We start from the raw sequence: 14,481 nt of genomic DNA on the forward strand, positions 1-14,481 counted from the left end.
TTAGAAAATTGATATAAAGTATTACATGCATATATTTTTCATAAATTTGATAAAAAATAATTAATTATATTGTTTACATATATTATTGGTATTGACGGGTAATTTATTAATTTATATGCGTGTGTGCTAATAGGATATCGTTATAAAATAAAAACAATATTTATATTCAATTATTTATTTACTTAAAACTATATTTACATTTTAGATATTCCATAAAACAACCTTATCTGTATCACACTATACTAGTAAGTCTTGCGCTGTGCTGATGTAGTAAATGCCTGTTTTTCTCTAGTAATTGATTACATCTTTCCATATTATCTAAAATTTCTTGAAGAGTAAAATGTTTCTTTAATAGTGCATCTTCAACTGTAAAGCAAGAATGCCTGATACATTGTATAGCAGTACAATGAGCACTACTATGTAACTTCAAGCCAATGTCGTTCACGAGATTGGTCAGGTACGCTTCGTTTTCATTCATGCATTGAATTTCTGTAAATTTAATTTCGTTTTATTTAAAAATGTGGGAAAATGTCATGATAATTTACCCAATGTAAAGTTAGGCGCCTCAAATTCAGTACACTTAATTCCATAAATTACTGGAACTTTTGAGTTTGCTGGTCTGATTGGTCCCTGAGCTGCCAAGTCATAGGCCAACTGCGACTGTAAATCCACGCCACACAACCTGCACGCAAATATAAGTGAAATACATTTAATAAAGTGAAATATTAAAAATTTCACTTACTCAAACATTTTTTTCTGATGAGAAGCTTGCATGGAACTTAAAAGGCGTTCCATGTTAAATTTTTTAACATGTCTCCATGTTGTTTTTTCAACGACTTTTCCGGATGCCCATCCGTTATCTGTGGCTATTCCCAATTCACTTTTAATTTTGTATGCCCTTGTGGGGCGGTTTTCTCGTAAATATTTGGCAGTCTTTGTTCCATTTCTCAAACCCATTACTGAAATTTAATTAAAAAAGTGTTATTTAAATACATGAAACCCTGATTTTTAGTATGTATGGAATTGAAATAAAAGAAATTAGAATTGTCTAAATATATATAGATAAATTAAATCATTTGTATTCAATAGATATTTTTATTTTAGTAATTATAATTCTATTTTTTAAGGATAAAAACTTGGTTTAGAATAATTTCTGATAAGTTTACTAACACAGTACACCACAGGTGTTCCATCCAAGGTAGTTTGACCAACTAACAGGCAGATCTTGAGGCTGATATCTAGGCCCAACAACCAAAGGATGGTCAGCCCAGTTAGGCACAACTTTTACTTCTAATTTTTGCAATGCGTTCCCTTCAATTGACACATATTCTGAGGGTGGTCTACATTCCAGTTCATTTAATTCTGTAAAAGGATAAATTTTTGTAAAGGTCGATATTATTAAAAAATTTAAGGTTGCTTTGACACTATATTGTTCAAACAAATGTCATATTTATGTGATTTGATAGAAATAATTGTTCCCCTACACTTGGCACTTGCGGTTTAAAATTTTTAAAGCGATTTAGCGCATGCGCACAAGTACGAAGTGCATAAGACCCGCTTCGCATCATCGAAAAGGTAATTATTCCTGAATTTACTACGTAATATCCTTTTTTAAGGTAACCATTACGAACATACCATCACAAATTCGAGTAATTAATGCCTTGCGTAAATTTTCACAAGAAATTTCTGCCGGCTTGTAGACGCACAAAATTCCTCTTAACAAGTTCCAAACGACTGGAGCCTCTTTCACCAACATTTTAGTTTCAAGTTTACTACATTTGATCATGAAACAACTAAAATATTAAAAATAATCACGTTTTAATAGGGAATAATTTTGAGGTTAGGTTCAACCGTCACTGGCATTGTTTATAATTGCTTGTTCTCATGGGATCGAAATTCTGTATTTTTTAACTGATGCAATTGGGGGGAGTATAAACTGCTCAATAAAAAAATAAGTTACACTGCTCTAAAAAAGAGAATGACAGAGCAAATAGTTCCGTTTTGTGATTTTCAAAAATAAATAATAATAAGCTGTTATTATGTTATACAAATAATTATGCTTTAAAATTGTATTCTTTTTGATACATGTTAATAGTAAAATTACCTGTACTTCAAATTCTAATCGCATAAGTGTATTCTATTAAAAATATTGTTGCAGCATTTTATGTTTACGAGATTGTTCCAATCAGTGAGAAGGATGGCGTCGTCGTCAGTTATCCCCCAAATTAAAGATGTAGATATCGACCCCAATGGAGTTTTCAAATATATCCTTATAAAAGTTACTAGTCCAGATGAATGTGGAAAGTTGTACAACAAATTAATCGTCAGAGGATATGCCGAGTGTCCATATCACTGTGAGTATCATTTTTTTACTTTATTATTGATGTATGGATTAGTAACATAAGGAGGCTAACTGTACTCAGTGGATTTACATGCGTGACGCTCTGTATTAAAATTAATTTTTTCTTCTGAAATTAGTTTATTAAAGACTTGCCTACCGTATATTCTATATGATTCTATTTACCTCTGAAAAGAGAATCATAGAGACACTTTATTTGTATCTCTATACAAATAAAGTATATAATAATATTAAGTTTTAGCATTAACTGTATTTTAGAATGTTAATAAAACTTGAATTAGAATTATATTTCTTCTAATATGAGAATACAAAAATAATACATCTTTGTGTATCTTAAAACATCTTTATTTTATGTGTATTTTCTATTGGTTCAAAATTTATTTATATTATTTATTGTTTGTAATATTTTTAATTATAATTTCCAGTAATTTTGTTGATTAAAATTTGTTAAATTGAGGTTGAATAAAAGAAGGTGGAAATAAGTTTCGAGACCCTTTTTATTTACATCAGATTAAAGTATAGTATACAATACCCTTACAAAATTATTTACAAAGGCCTGTTGCAACGCGGAAGGTTAGTGGACACTGTGTGAGAAATATTAACTAAACAAAAAAAAGTTTTTTGGATTTTGAAATAGACTGGCACACGGAACTGTTAAAGAATTCATTCGTTTGGCCGGATCAGCTCCACGCTAGTTGGTTTACAAAATCACTAGGTACAAAATATCTGATCTGTTCTCAACTAGGCTACATTCAGTGCGACCGCAAATCCAGACATCCCATTTATTTAGAGGATGGCTGCCTTTGGTCCCAATTGGATTCCAATTCAAAACTAAATCCGTGCAAAATTTTACTACTGGTCGCATATATGTGCACAAGAATCATACATGGAGTATTCAATAGGTTTTCGTTAACATTAATATATTAATTGTTTGGGGAATTCCTGTGTGCACATGCAATAACGCTTTCAACTAAATTTGTTGTAACGTTCACATTTTCTATTTACACATACATACATGCATACGTACAAACATACAATTTGTCAGTCCTATACATACATATTTACTAGAATAATATAGCTGGTATTAATCAACTTTTGACACAATATGTATATTTATAATTTTAATGAGAAGACAAACTGGAAAACAATTCTTAAAATGCATTTGTGTATTTGAAATAGTTTATTTAACAATGTGCAAAATTGTGTTGCAATTAATCTTGAATAATTTTACCATGTATTGAAGAACTAATGTAAAAAAGCGAATATCCATCTTTATAAATAATTACTTTCAAATGAATACCAGTTGCCCCAACAAAATACAAAGAGATATAAACGAAACAAAATAGATATTTTACTGTCTTTCTTGTAATTATTTGTTTTAATTTACTTTAATTATATTTATTATTTACATTAGTTCTTATACATGAAGCCTAATATACATAAAACATTAATATACCAAGTTATCGCCAAACCACGTAATTCAAAACACACATTTTGGATAAAATTTGTGTAGTATATCATAGGGTATAAATTCGTTTACAATAATAAAATTTATGTACCAGCCCAAGTCTGTCAGTACACAGCTTAACAACAATTCATTTATGATTTAAATCAGTCACTTTGAGATATGTACCCACAATTGAACTATCCGTCCCCGACACTTCAACATCAGCAACGATGAGGATTCCAGTCACTAAATATTTGATAAAATCGTGGTCCCTACGTCGACACGTGGCGTTATGAAGTGCGTCTCGTCATCAGACAACACCAAGCCCGGTGTATGCTGAAACCGCCTCCGTCGCGACCTCCATCATCCTTGGTCCGGTCTTCGCCTTTCGGGGCGGGCGTTTGTGAAGCTGGAGTCGGCGAAGGTTGGAAAGCTGGAGGTTCGGGTTCGCCCCTGGTCAGAGTCACGATCTCGTCCAGGTTCTCCCGGTGACTGGGACGACGTGAACTTCCGGCCGACGATCGCCGACGTTCAGGTTGTGTCGCTGATGTTGTAGCAGATCTGTCTTCCTCGACCGTCTTGTTGATTTCCACCACGGTCTGAAAGAAACGCTTAGTTGCATTATGTATTGTAAAATTTGAAAATAAACACTGAACCTTTTCGTTGTCTCACGTGCCGTCCTTCTCGGGCGGTAGTCGATCGGGCGCCGTTGTCGGTGCGTTGTTCTTCAGATCGAGATGGACGTCGCGTGCGGACGGCCGCCGACCTAGTCTGGTGAGCGATTCGGTGTGTTCTAATTCTGCGTGTGAGTGACACGTGTGCATTAGGGTGAAGGGCAGTTTGAGGGCGATCTCGCCACCCATCACGCTCACCACCAGCTTCACCTTCACGTAGTACGATACGTAGATGGCAAATACATTTCTAATAAATAAAACACATTAGTTTGGCGATTCTTTTAATAGTCCTTACGTGATGGGAAAGGTTAATCAATGTTTCATGCAAGATTGAATTAAATATGTAAGATAATTAAATGATTTGTTTTAAAATGTATGGTTTATTTTAGTTTATTTTGCTTGTTTTTAGAAAATAAATCAAAAAAGTACCAAGGTACTAAGTTTCTTGCTACAAAAATGTTTTTCAAATATTTGTTACATAAGTAACTTTTAAGAAAATTGACCTTTCAATATTAATCTTTTGAAACATTCAAGATTTGGTATTATAGTGTTCTTAATGGTTACTAGTTTTCCAGATATTATATTTTAATAATATTCTTATTATAAATTTGGAATTGTAAATATTAACAATTTTCTTATACTTATTTTAATTTGAGTATTAAACTAATAATAAACATAAATATCTGGAGAACGTTAAGTTTTATGTGTTTTTATAACTAATGTTATTTATAAGAAAATAATTACAAACAATCAAAAGTGAAATTACTAATTATCAGTGCAAAAAGTGGTGCAGGATTGGACATATATTTCACAAAATTTGTTCGAAAAATGGAAAAAATACTATCCTTGCACAGTTTAACACGGAAGGTCACTTCTTTTATTGTAATTCCATATTTCCCGGACAAATTTGTGTTAAAATAGAAGATGGTAGTGGAGTTGTATAGAAGGGATTTATTAGTCACAACTGTTTTACTAAGACTATAAAATTTGGGGTGGGACATAAAGCTACATAGACAAAGAGTCACACATTAAATGCGGTCCACGGTTTTACGTACACATTACAGTTTCTCAACAACGGACTGAGATGATTAATTTTGTGTCGATGTACTCTATAATGGTGCAAAATTAATACAGTTAAAATTAAAAATCAAATACATAGCAAATTTACAAAAGCAGAGTAAAAATATTGTCATTTAATTCTCTAAATTCGTAGTAGTAGTTCATATTTAACGCATGTAAAAATGTAAAAAAAAATAAAGCACACAGCACACAATTTAGTTTCAATGTCGAAAATAAAATCTAGTAAATTAATGGTACTTAATTATTTTGGCGCATCTCTCAGTTTGACAACTTTAAAATAATTAAAACAAATTCACTCTGCTTCTGTCCTCGCACACAAATGCAAATTAAAATCAAATTTTGTTTTGTTGCATGTAAATTAAAACTTCGTCTGTGTAATATTGTGTTTTCTGTGTGGCTCGCTCCACATCAAAGCATAAAACTCAAAGCAAAGTTAATTAATGAAACTCATATATTTATATTATGACTTTGTATAATACATATTGATATTAAAGTTAAATTATACGAAAATATTTACAAAATATATTACTTATTCAATTTTTTTGAATTTTTTATTTCCAAGTATATATCTAAAATCTCTTTCCCTATTGTTTTATAAAATAGCAATGTAAATATTTACCTGTCATCTGGATTGTTTTCGCTGGTGGTAACAGTCGAGGCGAGACTAGTGCCAGATTTCGTGTAAGAGTCTTCTAAGGCTATCCAATTTTTGGTGGAACTCTTGATTGGCAAAAGTGTAAACGTTTTATCCATTGTTGCGCCTGAATGCAACGGACAGTCATCCTTCGTATTAAGCATCGCCACCACATTTTTGAATTTGCCATTAGAGAACATGCACACATCCACATGTTGAACTACAAAAACCTAAAATACATCACCACTGTAATACTGTCATTCCTTTAAAATGTAAATCGGTAATTATAAAAAATAAATTATTATACATGTGTACCTTTAACGGTGAAACTATAAAATATTAACAACAAAAACCCTGATCACTGCAGGTCGTTTATTATCCATTGCATTTTTTATAGAGTCTAAGTAAGAAGTTGGAGTTGATACAGTGTCGTCTTGATAAAATGTATTTCTCCCGCGCAAAAACCATTTGTAAAGTGTCTCTACAATGGCACGCTTAACATCAGTCACGTTTTACGAGACCAACCGGAATCCACCCCAAGTTTCGATGTAACAAGTCGTAAAGAGTAAGAGCATCGTGAAAACGGCGCTCGGCAAGCCGATCGTGACAAATAAATCGCTGAATTATCGGGATGTCCTTGCGTTTTCTGTTGGAAAATGAGAAATGAGAGGTTTTTGTCTCGTGTTCTCATTTTTCAATTGTACTTACTCGACATAATGCAACCCTGACGAGTGTCTTCAAATTCAATACGCTACCTATTGAGGCGTAATCAAGTAATAAGTTACGTTTTATGTTTATTGGTATACTTTCTCAATAACGAATCAATACGTTACTTTTTATGTTTGCGTGACTAGTTGTTTTTAACCCTACTGAGAGTTTAAGGTGCATTCTAACAACGTAACTAGCTTCCTCCTTAGATAGTTGTTTTTATCTATTATTTTTCTCAATAAAATTGTATTTTACTGTACTTCTAATTACATATATTTGGAATATATTTTCACGGTGCTTATTATGAAAATAATTAATTCAATAATCAATTAATAGCTTATTTGAATGTAATTTATTGAATCTGACAATATAGGGAACATTTACCAACTATATCCATTATGTCCCAGAATGAATGTTCTGCTTGCCTTAGTGCTTACCACATTTCAAATTTTAATAATGTAGATGTTAAAGAATTTCTTTACCTTGATTCTTTTAACAGTTTTGGTGCTGTTGTTCCTGATTTTGACGTTGACATGTATCTCCTCACCGTGCGAGTAGATGGCCTTATCGAGGGAGGCGGAAAGCACCACCCTGCCGTCGCTCAGCAGGAACGGTTTCTCCACTGTCGCCTTGGGCGCGGGCACGCCAGCCAAATAGGCCGCCAAGCTGGGTCGTTTCCCGCCACACAACGAACGGAAGTTCTCCGCGATCTTCTTGTCGTCCTCCTCATGGTCTGACGCGACCGGTTCCGGCTTGTCGTCCACACCGTTCGTCAAATGTTGTTCTTGCTCTCGAAACGACACGCTCTTGTTCTCCGTCGTCGATTCGACAGTGATGGTCGGTGCGCTCGTCTCGTTTTCGTCGTCTGTTGTCCTTTCTTTTTGCGATTTTTCCCGAGATATTCGTTCTACGACGGTGCCGGTGGATCTGGTGCTTCCGGTGTAGGGTGTGTCCTCCGCGATGCTGTTGCCCACCGCCTCCACCGACCGCGACTTGTTTTGTTCCGGCTCCTTTGGGAACTTCGCTTCTAAGGGGGAGCTTTTACATCCGAATAGTAAAGCTTTTCGGTTCTGTTTTGCCCTCTCCTGCAAAATTTATGGCAATTGTAATTGTTTCGAGTGAGTGTTTTATTAATAATATAATTGTGGTCGTTTAATTAGAGAGCCAAATGGTAACTGGCACCATTAATTAAGTTGAGTTAATATTTCCTGTAGAGGTAAAGGTCAACTTCTAAATATAAAAAAATATGGCAACTTTTAAAATATTATGAAATTGATTTTTTTCATAATTTTTTGTTATTTATATACAGGGTACTCGGATAAATGCGTTCCAGCTTCGTTATATAAAGGTAGGCATATGAATCTTCAAGTTTTAAACGTACGCGAACATCCAAAAACCCTGTATAATTAAACAATTTTAAAAATAAAATAATAAATATTAATTTTTGTACGATTTATTTTATATCATTTTGTGTAATACATAATTGAATGTGAAGAAAAACATGAAATACATCGTAATGTGACTGATACAAATGATTGATTAAGGTAGATAGGAAAAGGGGATTATTAAATTCAGCTGCTTTTCGTAACAAGTTGGATAGCCGTGTCTCGTAATAATTTATTACGTAATATTTACGTGTGCAATTAATATTAATTTTAGTAACTGAAGCGAGATATTGGCATTTACAACCACAACGTGTCGATTAAATCGGAGATTTATGACAAACCATGTAGTTTGTTATTATTAAATTATAGTGCTTTTCATTGTTTACCTTATTGGTACGGGCGCCACCCCCGGGTACATACATATGTGGGGATGGGGGTGCATACGCCCTCTGGACCACTCGAATGCCCATGCGAACCGTTGTACGTCTGTGGAGTTTCTCGTCCGCCCTTTCCGCTGAAAAACAAACGTTTTTATTGGTACATATATTGATACTGATATAAACATTACGCAGTTCATTGTTTTAAATTTTGAATTTTGCTAGAAATTTGGTCCGATAAAATAAATAAATACATAGATTTCGTACGAAATTAATTAGTATTCGTGCCACCAATGATGCCAGTTAACAACGTTATAGATGGGGTGTGTGCGTGCGAGAGGGTCAAAGACTCGACGCCCCGGATCAGATATTCATCGCGAAATCTTTTTCGCGTCGCCGTCGCGACGCCCCGCATTTTAATATCGAATCTGCAAGACGAATCTGCATCAATTCGTGACTCGCACTCCCGATCCGGACGGATTTCAACGGCTCGCCGGTCTTTACGGTGTGCCGGTGAATAATCCGGCTGCTAAATTCAATTCAAATTTGTCTTTTAGCACGGAATCATCTACTCGTCACATTGAATTTGTTGAAATGGAAAAATGTGAAGCCAGTCTTTAAAAAACACGGTGAATATAAGTAATTAATTATATTTAAAATGAATAGTGCCTGGTCATGATTAATACTACAAAATTATTTTATCAGATTTTTTATTTTGCTCTCTTTTGTCAGTTTTTTGTTCCTATTCAAATAATGTGGACAGCCGAATTTTTGCTTGCCAGTTTTCCTTCCTTGAAAAATGATGCGATGAAAAAACATTCCGTCTCTTTTATGAATAAGACTAAACTTCACATTTGTTAGTGTCAACTTTTTTAAACATTTTTAAGCAATTATTTTAACTTGACAGAATTAATATAAAAATAATTTATTTAGAACGGGAACGAAATAAACAACTGTAATGATTTGTATTCATTGTGTATAATTATCTAGTATCCTTTTACTTAAATATCATATATACAATTTATACAAGATAATGAAATGAAGTTCTACTGTACGGATCATCGTGTCGCTTTTAATTATACGTGGGTAATGCTTTTAGTAATGGCGTTGAAATCAAATTAAAATCCTCTTGTCTCGGCATTTTTTCAGGTGACTCCAAAGCAAGGACCCAAATTGAAAAAGGCACTCGGGCAAAATTACATTCCATAAGTAGCGGAAATTTGGAAAAATGCGTCACTACGTTTTATATTTGTTCCTATTGACCTGAAAATCGTAATTTCTATTCTTTGCAGAATCCACATGTTTGAAAATATAAAATTGCTTTTTACGTCAGCGTAATTTAATCGTTTTGAAATGTTTGTTCCTAGAGCGAAGTGAACAGGTGAACTTTGTAATTATAATTTTGTAAACCTGAATTGTTGAGACTGAAAACAATGAACTGGTGCATTTTTATGTCATAACAACTTTGCCTAAAGCTAAATTAATTATATTATATTAATTTAACTTTTAAATTAGTTCAAACAAGCTACGTAATTCACAATGCTTACCGGAACTTCAACTTAAATAAACAAAAGTATAAAAATTCAACTGCTATTAAAACTATCGACTATGAAAAACTTTTGCAATTTTCATAGTTTCTACGTTGCAGTTCCCATTGAAGTCTCTTTAATATTGCCCAGAAAGTTTGTAAGTCCTTCACTAAACAGAAAAGGATTAAAAATTGACGTGAAATGACAAAAAAATTTAAGTACGGCGCTTCATTTTGAACTCAATAAAATCACGTCCTAGCCTAAATAAACAAGTAGGTTGGGCAACAGCTTTTCTGGTTTTTATTGTATTTTCTTTGATGTGGTTCATAAAAACAGACTTTTTGTCGTTACAAGCGATGTAAGGGTGTGAGGTAGAAATCACAAAGAAAACCCTGATAAAAGCAAAAGTTCACCGGTGGTTGAAAAGTTGCGGTTGGTTGCGGTGCCGTCCAGAATTTTCGTTTTACACCACGAACTTTTTTCATCTTTATAATACCAGAAACCGATGAAAATTGTTTTATATACGGGACCTTGGGAAGTTTTTGAACTTCAACCTTCCCGAATTGTTTGGTTTTTCGATTTTAATTTTAATTCATGCCGTTGGTGGGGGAATTTTCTAACAAAATGAAAATGATCAATACGGTCAACGACGAAGGCGGAAGTAAAATGAAGCCGGGTGCGTCGCACTCTTGATAGTGAAACGTGTCCGGAATGTAAAACACTTGCGTTGTAGAAATCAAATCGATTTGTCTAAAAACGGTTTCGAGTCAAAACATGCAAATTCATATTTAGGGGCAACGTTCTTAGAGAATAGTTTCAAACTTAACAGTGCTTGTTAATTTCAATATTTCCGAAAAATTTGGATTAATTTAAAAATAAGACATAAATTTGTAGAAATATAAGAACATGAATCAGTGTACATGGAAAAAAGCATAGACATTTTTAATTGGAATCAGTGACTTACATATTTACGTATTTTTTTCCTATTTAAGTAGGTGCGTAACTAAGGGTAATTAATACCTGTTAAGAACTAAATAAACATTCATGTTTATCTTTGTGTCGGTCTTTATTGACTGGAGAAGGCAATTAATTACAATCCATGGGCGGGAGACTCAATTAAATCGAGACATAGGAGACAAATGGGAGACATCGATTCCCCAGTGGGCAACAACAAGAATGTTTACATTAGAAAGTGGCTAAATGCCAGAAAAAAACCGCCCATTTACCTTTTCTTACGTTTAGTCCCGCTAAAGTTGGCTTGAGTGGAGTCGGAGGAGGAAGTGGTTGCTGAAGTTGGGACCAAGTTAATTTGGAAATAGGATACACCGTGAGCTTATTGCGGATACCATAAAGGGCGGTGGGGTTTAGGCGGTTTACACACGGATTAAACAATAATGGATTGTGAATGGAAAGTCCGGAGGGCCGGGCTTAAAATGGAATGTAATTACTTAATTAATTTGCCTAGATGTGGCTTTCCTGCATGAGCGCAGACTAAAGGTACGAATGCGTCCTTGTGACTGATGCTACTTAAGGAATTTGTATTCATTCACTTATGTGGTGGATTTTCTTAATTAATGAATAGTGTAATTTTAATCTTATTATATTATAATGGGACTAATTCAAATAATTAGGAATTAATTAACAAAACTTTTTCTAAAATTTAATTATAAAAATAATCATAAAATTTTGGATACATTTTTAAAAGCTATTAATATTTTTCAGCTTTTAAATAAAAATAGATAAATATAAATAAAATAAAAGCCAATGAACTATAAAGAATTAGATAAGTCGATTTAGACATAAAATAAAAAATTATCGTAATATTTTGAATTAATGAAACAAAGACTAAGCAATACAAAACATCATAAATCTTATGAATTCTACTTGAAGGTTGAACAAAGTGAACCCCATATTTTCTGAATAAAATTTATTCAGTGTATACGTTTTAATTAGTCCATCACAGAGGCAAGAGATTGGGTCGGTGGTGATTGTGTAAAGTAAAGCGGAACGTTGTTGCACTGACCCACAAACACAGACGAACGACAGTATGTGTGTTTGTTTGTTTATTATCGGTAATTTGGCCAGTGTGTCGCTCTTTCGACTGTATCTTATTTCGCTTCTAGAGCACTCCACGTTTTTCTGCTTTTCGTCATTTTCTTATTCCGTCTTATTGTATTGCATGTCGTATTGTGTGTAAAATGACAAAGATGTTTAAAAATATCTGACACAACACAATGTTTCTAACTTTTTTTAGCTTTAGAAATTTAATACATTAAAGTAGTTAATACTAAACAAAATAAAAGAAATGAATTATTTTTTGGAATATACTGTACATATACTGTAAATTTGAATACCTATGCAACTGATTGCATTTTATTTTCTATAAAAGGGTACTTCTTTAGTTTATAGCTAAGTAAGTCGATTGTTTCCCGCATTATTTAAAAGTTTAGAAGTTTAGAGAAAATGGTAGATACGAAAAAATGTATAATTGGATAGACAACAATCCAATCTAATCGTTAACTGAATAATAGGAAATAGGACTTGCTGAAATTAGTTCAAGGACTGTGAGAAATGCTTAGTGGATGGGGGTCCATTTGACCCCAGATCTATAAGAAAAACTCAAGATTATATATATATATATATATATATATATATATATATATATAATAAATTCTGTTTATTTTAAACATGCTGCAGGGACGAAATGATGTTCTTAGTAAATGTGTTTCAACATGAAAACAATTTCAAAAGCAAACACAAATTCAAAATTGTGACAGATTGGCTAAGAGGCAATGTTTTGTCTTGCTCGTCCTATTTGTTCTATTCTCCGGACATCAGTCCTATATAAAACATGGGGGGCACGTTTACAATCAAATTCATCATAAATATTTTACAAATTGAATCACAGAAATTCAACATGTTTGAAGAAATATACTTAAAGGAAAAAAATAAATCGCCACTTTTTCAAAATTTTTGTTTTTCTTTTGTAGGCTAAGTACTTATCGGACCACCCTCGTATACTTGTATATGTTACTGTACATTAATTTTCCTTTTTGCTATTATATTTTAAAAAGCACGAGCTTTTTTTACAAATAGAGTTTTTTATCCATAATCGATACATATATGTTTACCATTAATGATAAAAAATTTTTGTTTATTTTTAATTTATATACATCTACCTAAAAAATAATAATTTGGTTTAACAATTAAATCTATACTTGATCCATATTAATTAATTATCTACATTTTTATTTGTTCTTTAAACAACATTCTGTGAGATGCAAATTTGGTAAAATTAAAAAAATTGGATAACGAATATATAAACATATTTTTTAAAACTTGTCTTTGCACTATTAATAAGCAGTTAAGCACTTTGGAGTCAATGATACCCTGTATATGTTGATTATAGTGATTAGATAATTAATGTAACAGGTAACGAATTATCCGACTATCTTTTAGTTGACATTTATCATTTGTTATGAACATAAAGGCTAATCAAATTATTCAACTTCATACCATTAACCAATGAGTATATTTAAATTGGAAACCAAAGAGAGAATTAATAGAACGGAATATGGATAATTAAGGGCTTGCCACGCGGACGCGCTATAATTAGCCATAATCGATTGCAACAAACGCAATTATCAGCCGTCGGCAATCGCTGTAAAACCGGCGCGTTCGTATTGTCAACAATAATTAACGGAAGTAATTAGTTCGTCATTTGTCGCAATTTTGCGTTGTTGTTCACTTGTTGTGATCTGTGTCGCAGTTAATGAATACCGTTCCATTTTTTAATTAGTACTTTCCGGACAAAGTAACCTCCCGTTGTTACGATTTAATTTTCTGAATCGTTTGATGTTTTAAATCAGCGCACTCGCCACCTTTGTAGGAGAATGGAAGCCGCCAAAGAATATTAGTTGAGGTTCTCAAAGTTCTCGAGCTTAATAGGTTTCAAAAAGCTAAATAGCCCGACAATTTCATGTGAGAAGTGCACGTAAACGAGGTGTTTTATTGCGCCGCTGAACGACACCCGACACCCTTGAAAAAACAGATTTCACCTTTAATCGTCGCCTCGGCTTTCATCCCTACTCCACTTTAAGCCTTTTACAAAGTCGTTATTTTAAAACCCGATTTGTACGCGTCTCTTTTACTTCATCGGCAGAATTAAATTAATTTTAATTGTAAGCTGTTTTATTTAGGTATCAAGTGTAATTATACGAGGGATCGCAGTTACTAAACTACAAAGGACATTCACCATTTCCAATTATTTTATTCTTTTTATTTTTTA

General features: G+C 33.1%; 3 protein-coding genes across 3 annotated transcripts in view; 1 reads left to right on the top strand and 2 right to left on the bottom strand.

Moving 5' to 3' along the window:
• Positions 1-155: 155 nt before the first annotated feature.
• On the bottom strand, positions 156-1,867 carry LOC109593852 (pseudouridylate synthase TRUB2, mitochondrial). The gene is made up of 5 exons (XM_020008969.2): positions 1,636-1,867; positions 1,171-1,362; positions 743-959; positions 546-682; positions 156-489 (listed from the first exon to the last, which is right to left on the bottom strand). The coding sequence occupies exons 1-5, from the start codon at positions 1,784-1,786 to the stop codon at positions 233-235; spliced, it is 954 nt and encodes a 317-aa protein (XP_019864528.2). The 5' UTR covers positions 1,787-1,867; the 3' UTR covers positions 156-232.
• The window catches only part of LOC109593853 (14 kDa phosphohistidine phosphatase), a 36,702-nt gene continuing 23,660 nt past the window's right edge, over positions 1,440-14,481 (top strand). Inside the window, exons 1-2 of the mRNA XM_020008970.2 lie at positions 1,440-1,575; positions 2,159-2,354. Coding sequence (XP_019864529.1) covers positions 2,165-2,354 — 190 coding nt within the window. The 5' untranslated portion in view covers positions 1,440-1,575; positions 2,159-2,164. The remainder of the gene's footprint in view (positions 1,576-2,158; positions 2,355-14,481) is intronic.
• Positions 2,840-14,481, bottom strand: part of LOC109606221 (arrestin homolog) — a 69,196-nt gene continuing 57,554 nt past the window's right edge. Inside the window, exons 7-11 of the mRNA XM_049964765.1 lie at positions 8,674-8,801; positions 7,385-7,987; positions 6,180-6,424; positions 4,463-4,727; positions 2,840-4,405 (exon numbers count right to left, since the gene is read on the bottom strand). Of these exons, the coding sequence (XP_049820722.1) occupies positions 4,475-4,727; positions 6,180-6,424; positions 7,385-7,987; positions 8,674-8,801 (1,229 nt within the window). The 3' untranslated portion in view covers positions 2,840-4,405; positions 4,463-4,474. The remainder of the gene's footprint in view (positions 4,406-4,462; positions 4,728-6,179; positions 6,425-7,384; positions 7,988-8,673; positions 8,802-14,481) is intronic.

This window comes from Aethina tumida, chromosome 3 (genome assembly GCF_024364675.1).
Source record: "Aethina tumida isolate Nest 87 chromosome 3, icAetTumi1.1, whole genome shotgun sequence".
Lineage (NCBI taxonomy): Eukaryota > Metazoa > Arthropoda > Insecta > Coleoptera > Nitidulidae > Aethina > Aethina tumida.

Coding starts and splice junctions, on each gene's coding strand:
- LOC109593852 (XM_020008969.2), bottom strand. CDS start 1,786: ATGATCAAATGTAGTAAACTTGAAACTAAAATGTTGGTGAAAGAGGCT. Junction 960..1,170: donor GAACACCTGTGGTGTACTGT/GTTAGTAAACTT, acceptor ATTAAATTTCAG/TAATGGGTTTGAGAAATGGA. Junction 683..742: donor CATCAGAAAAAAATGTTTGA/GTAAGTGAAATT, acceptor ATTTGCGTGCAG/GTTGTGTGGCGTGGATTTAC.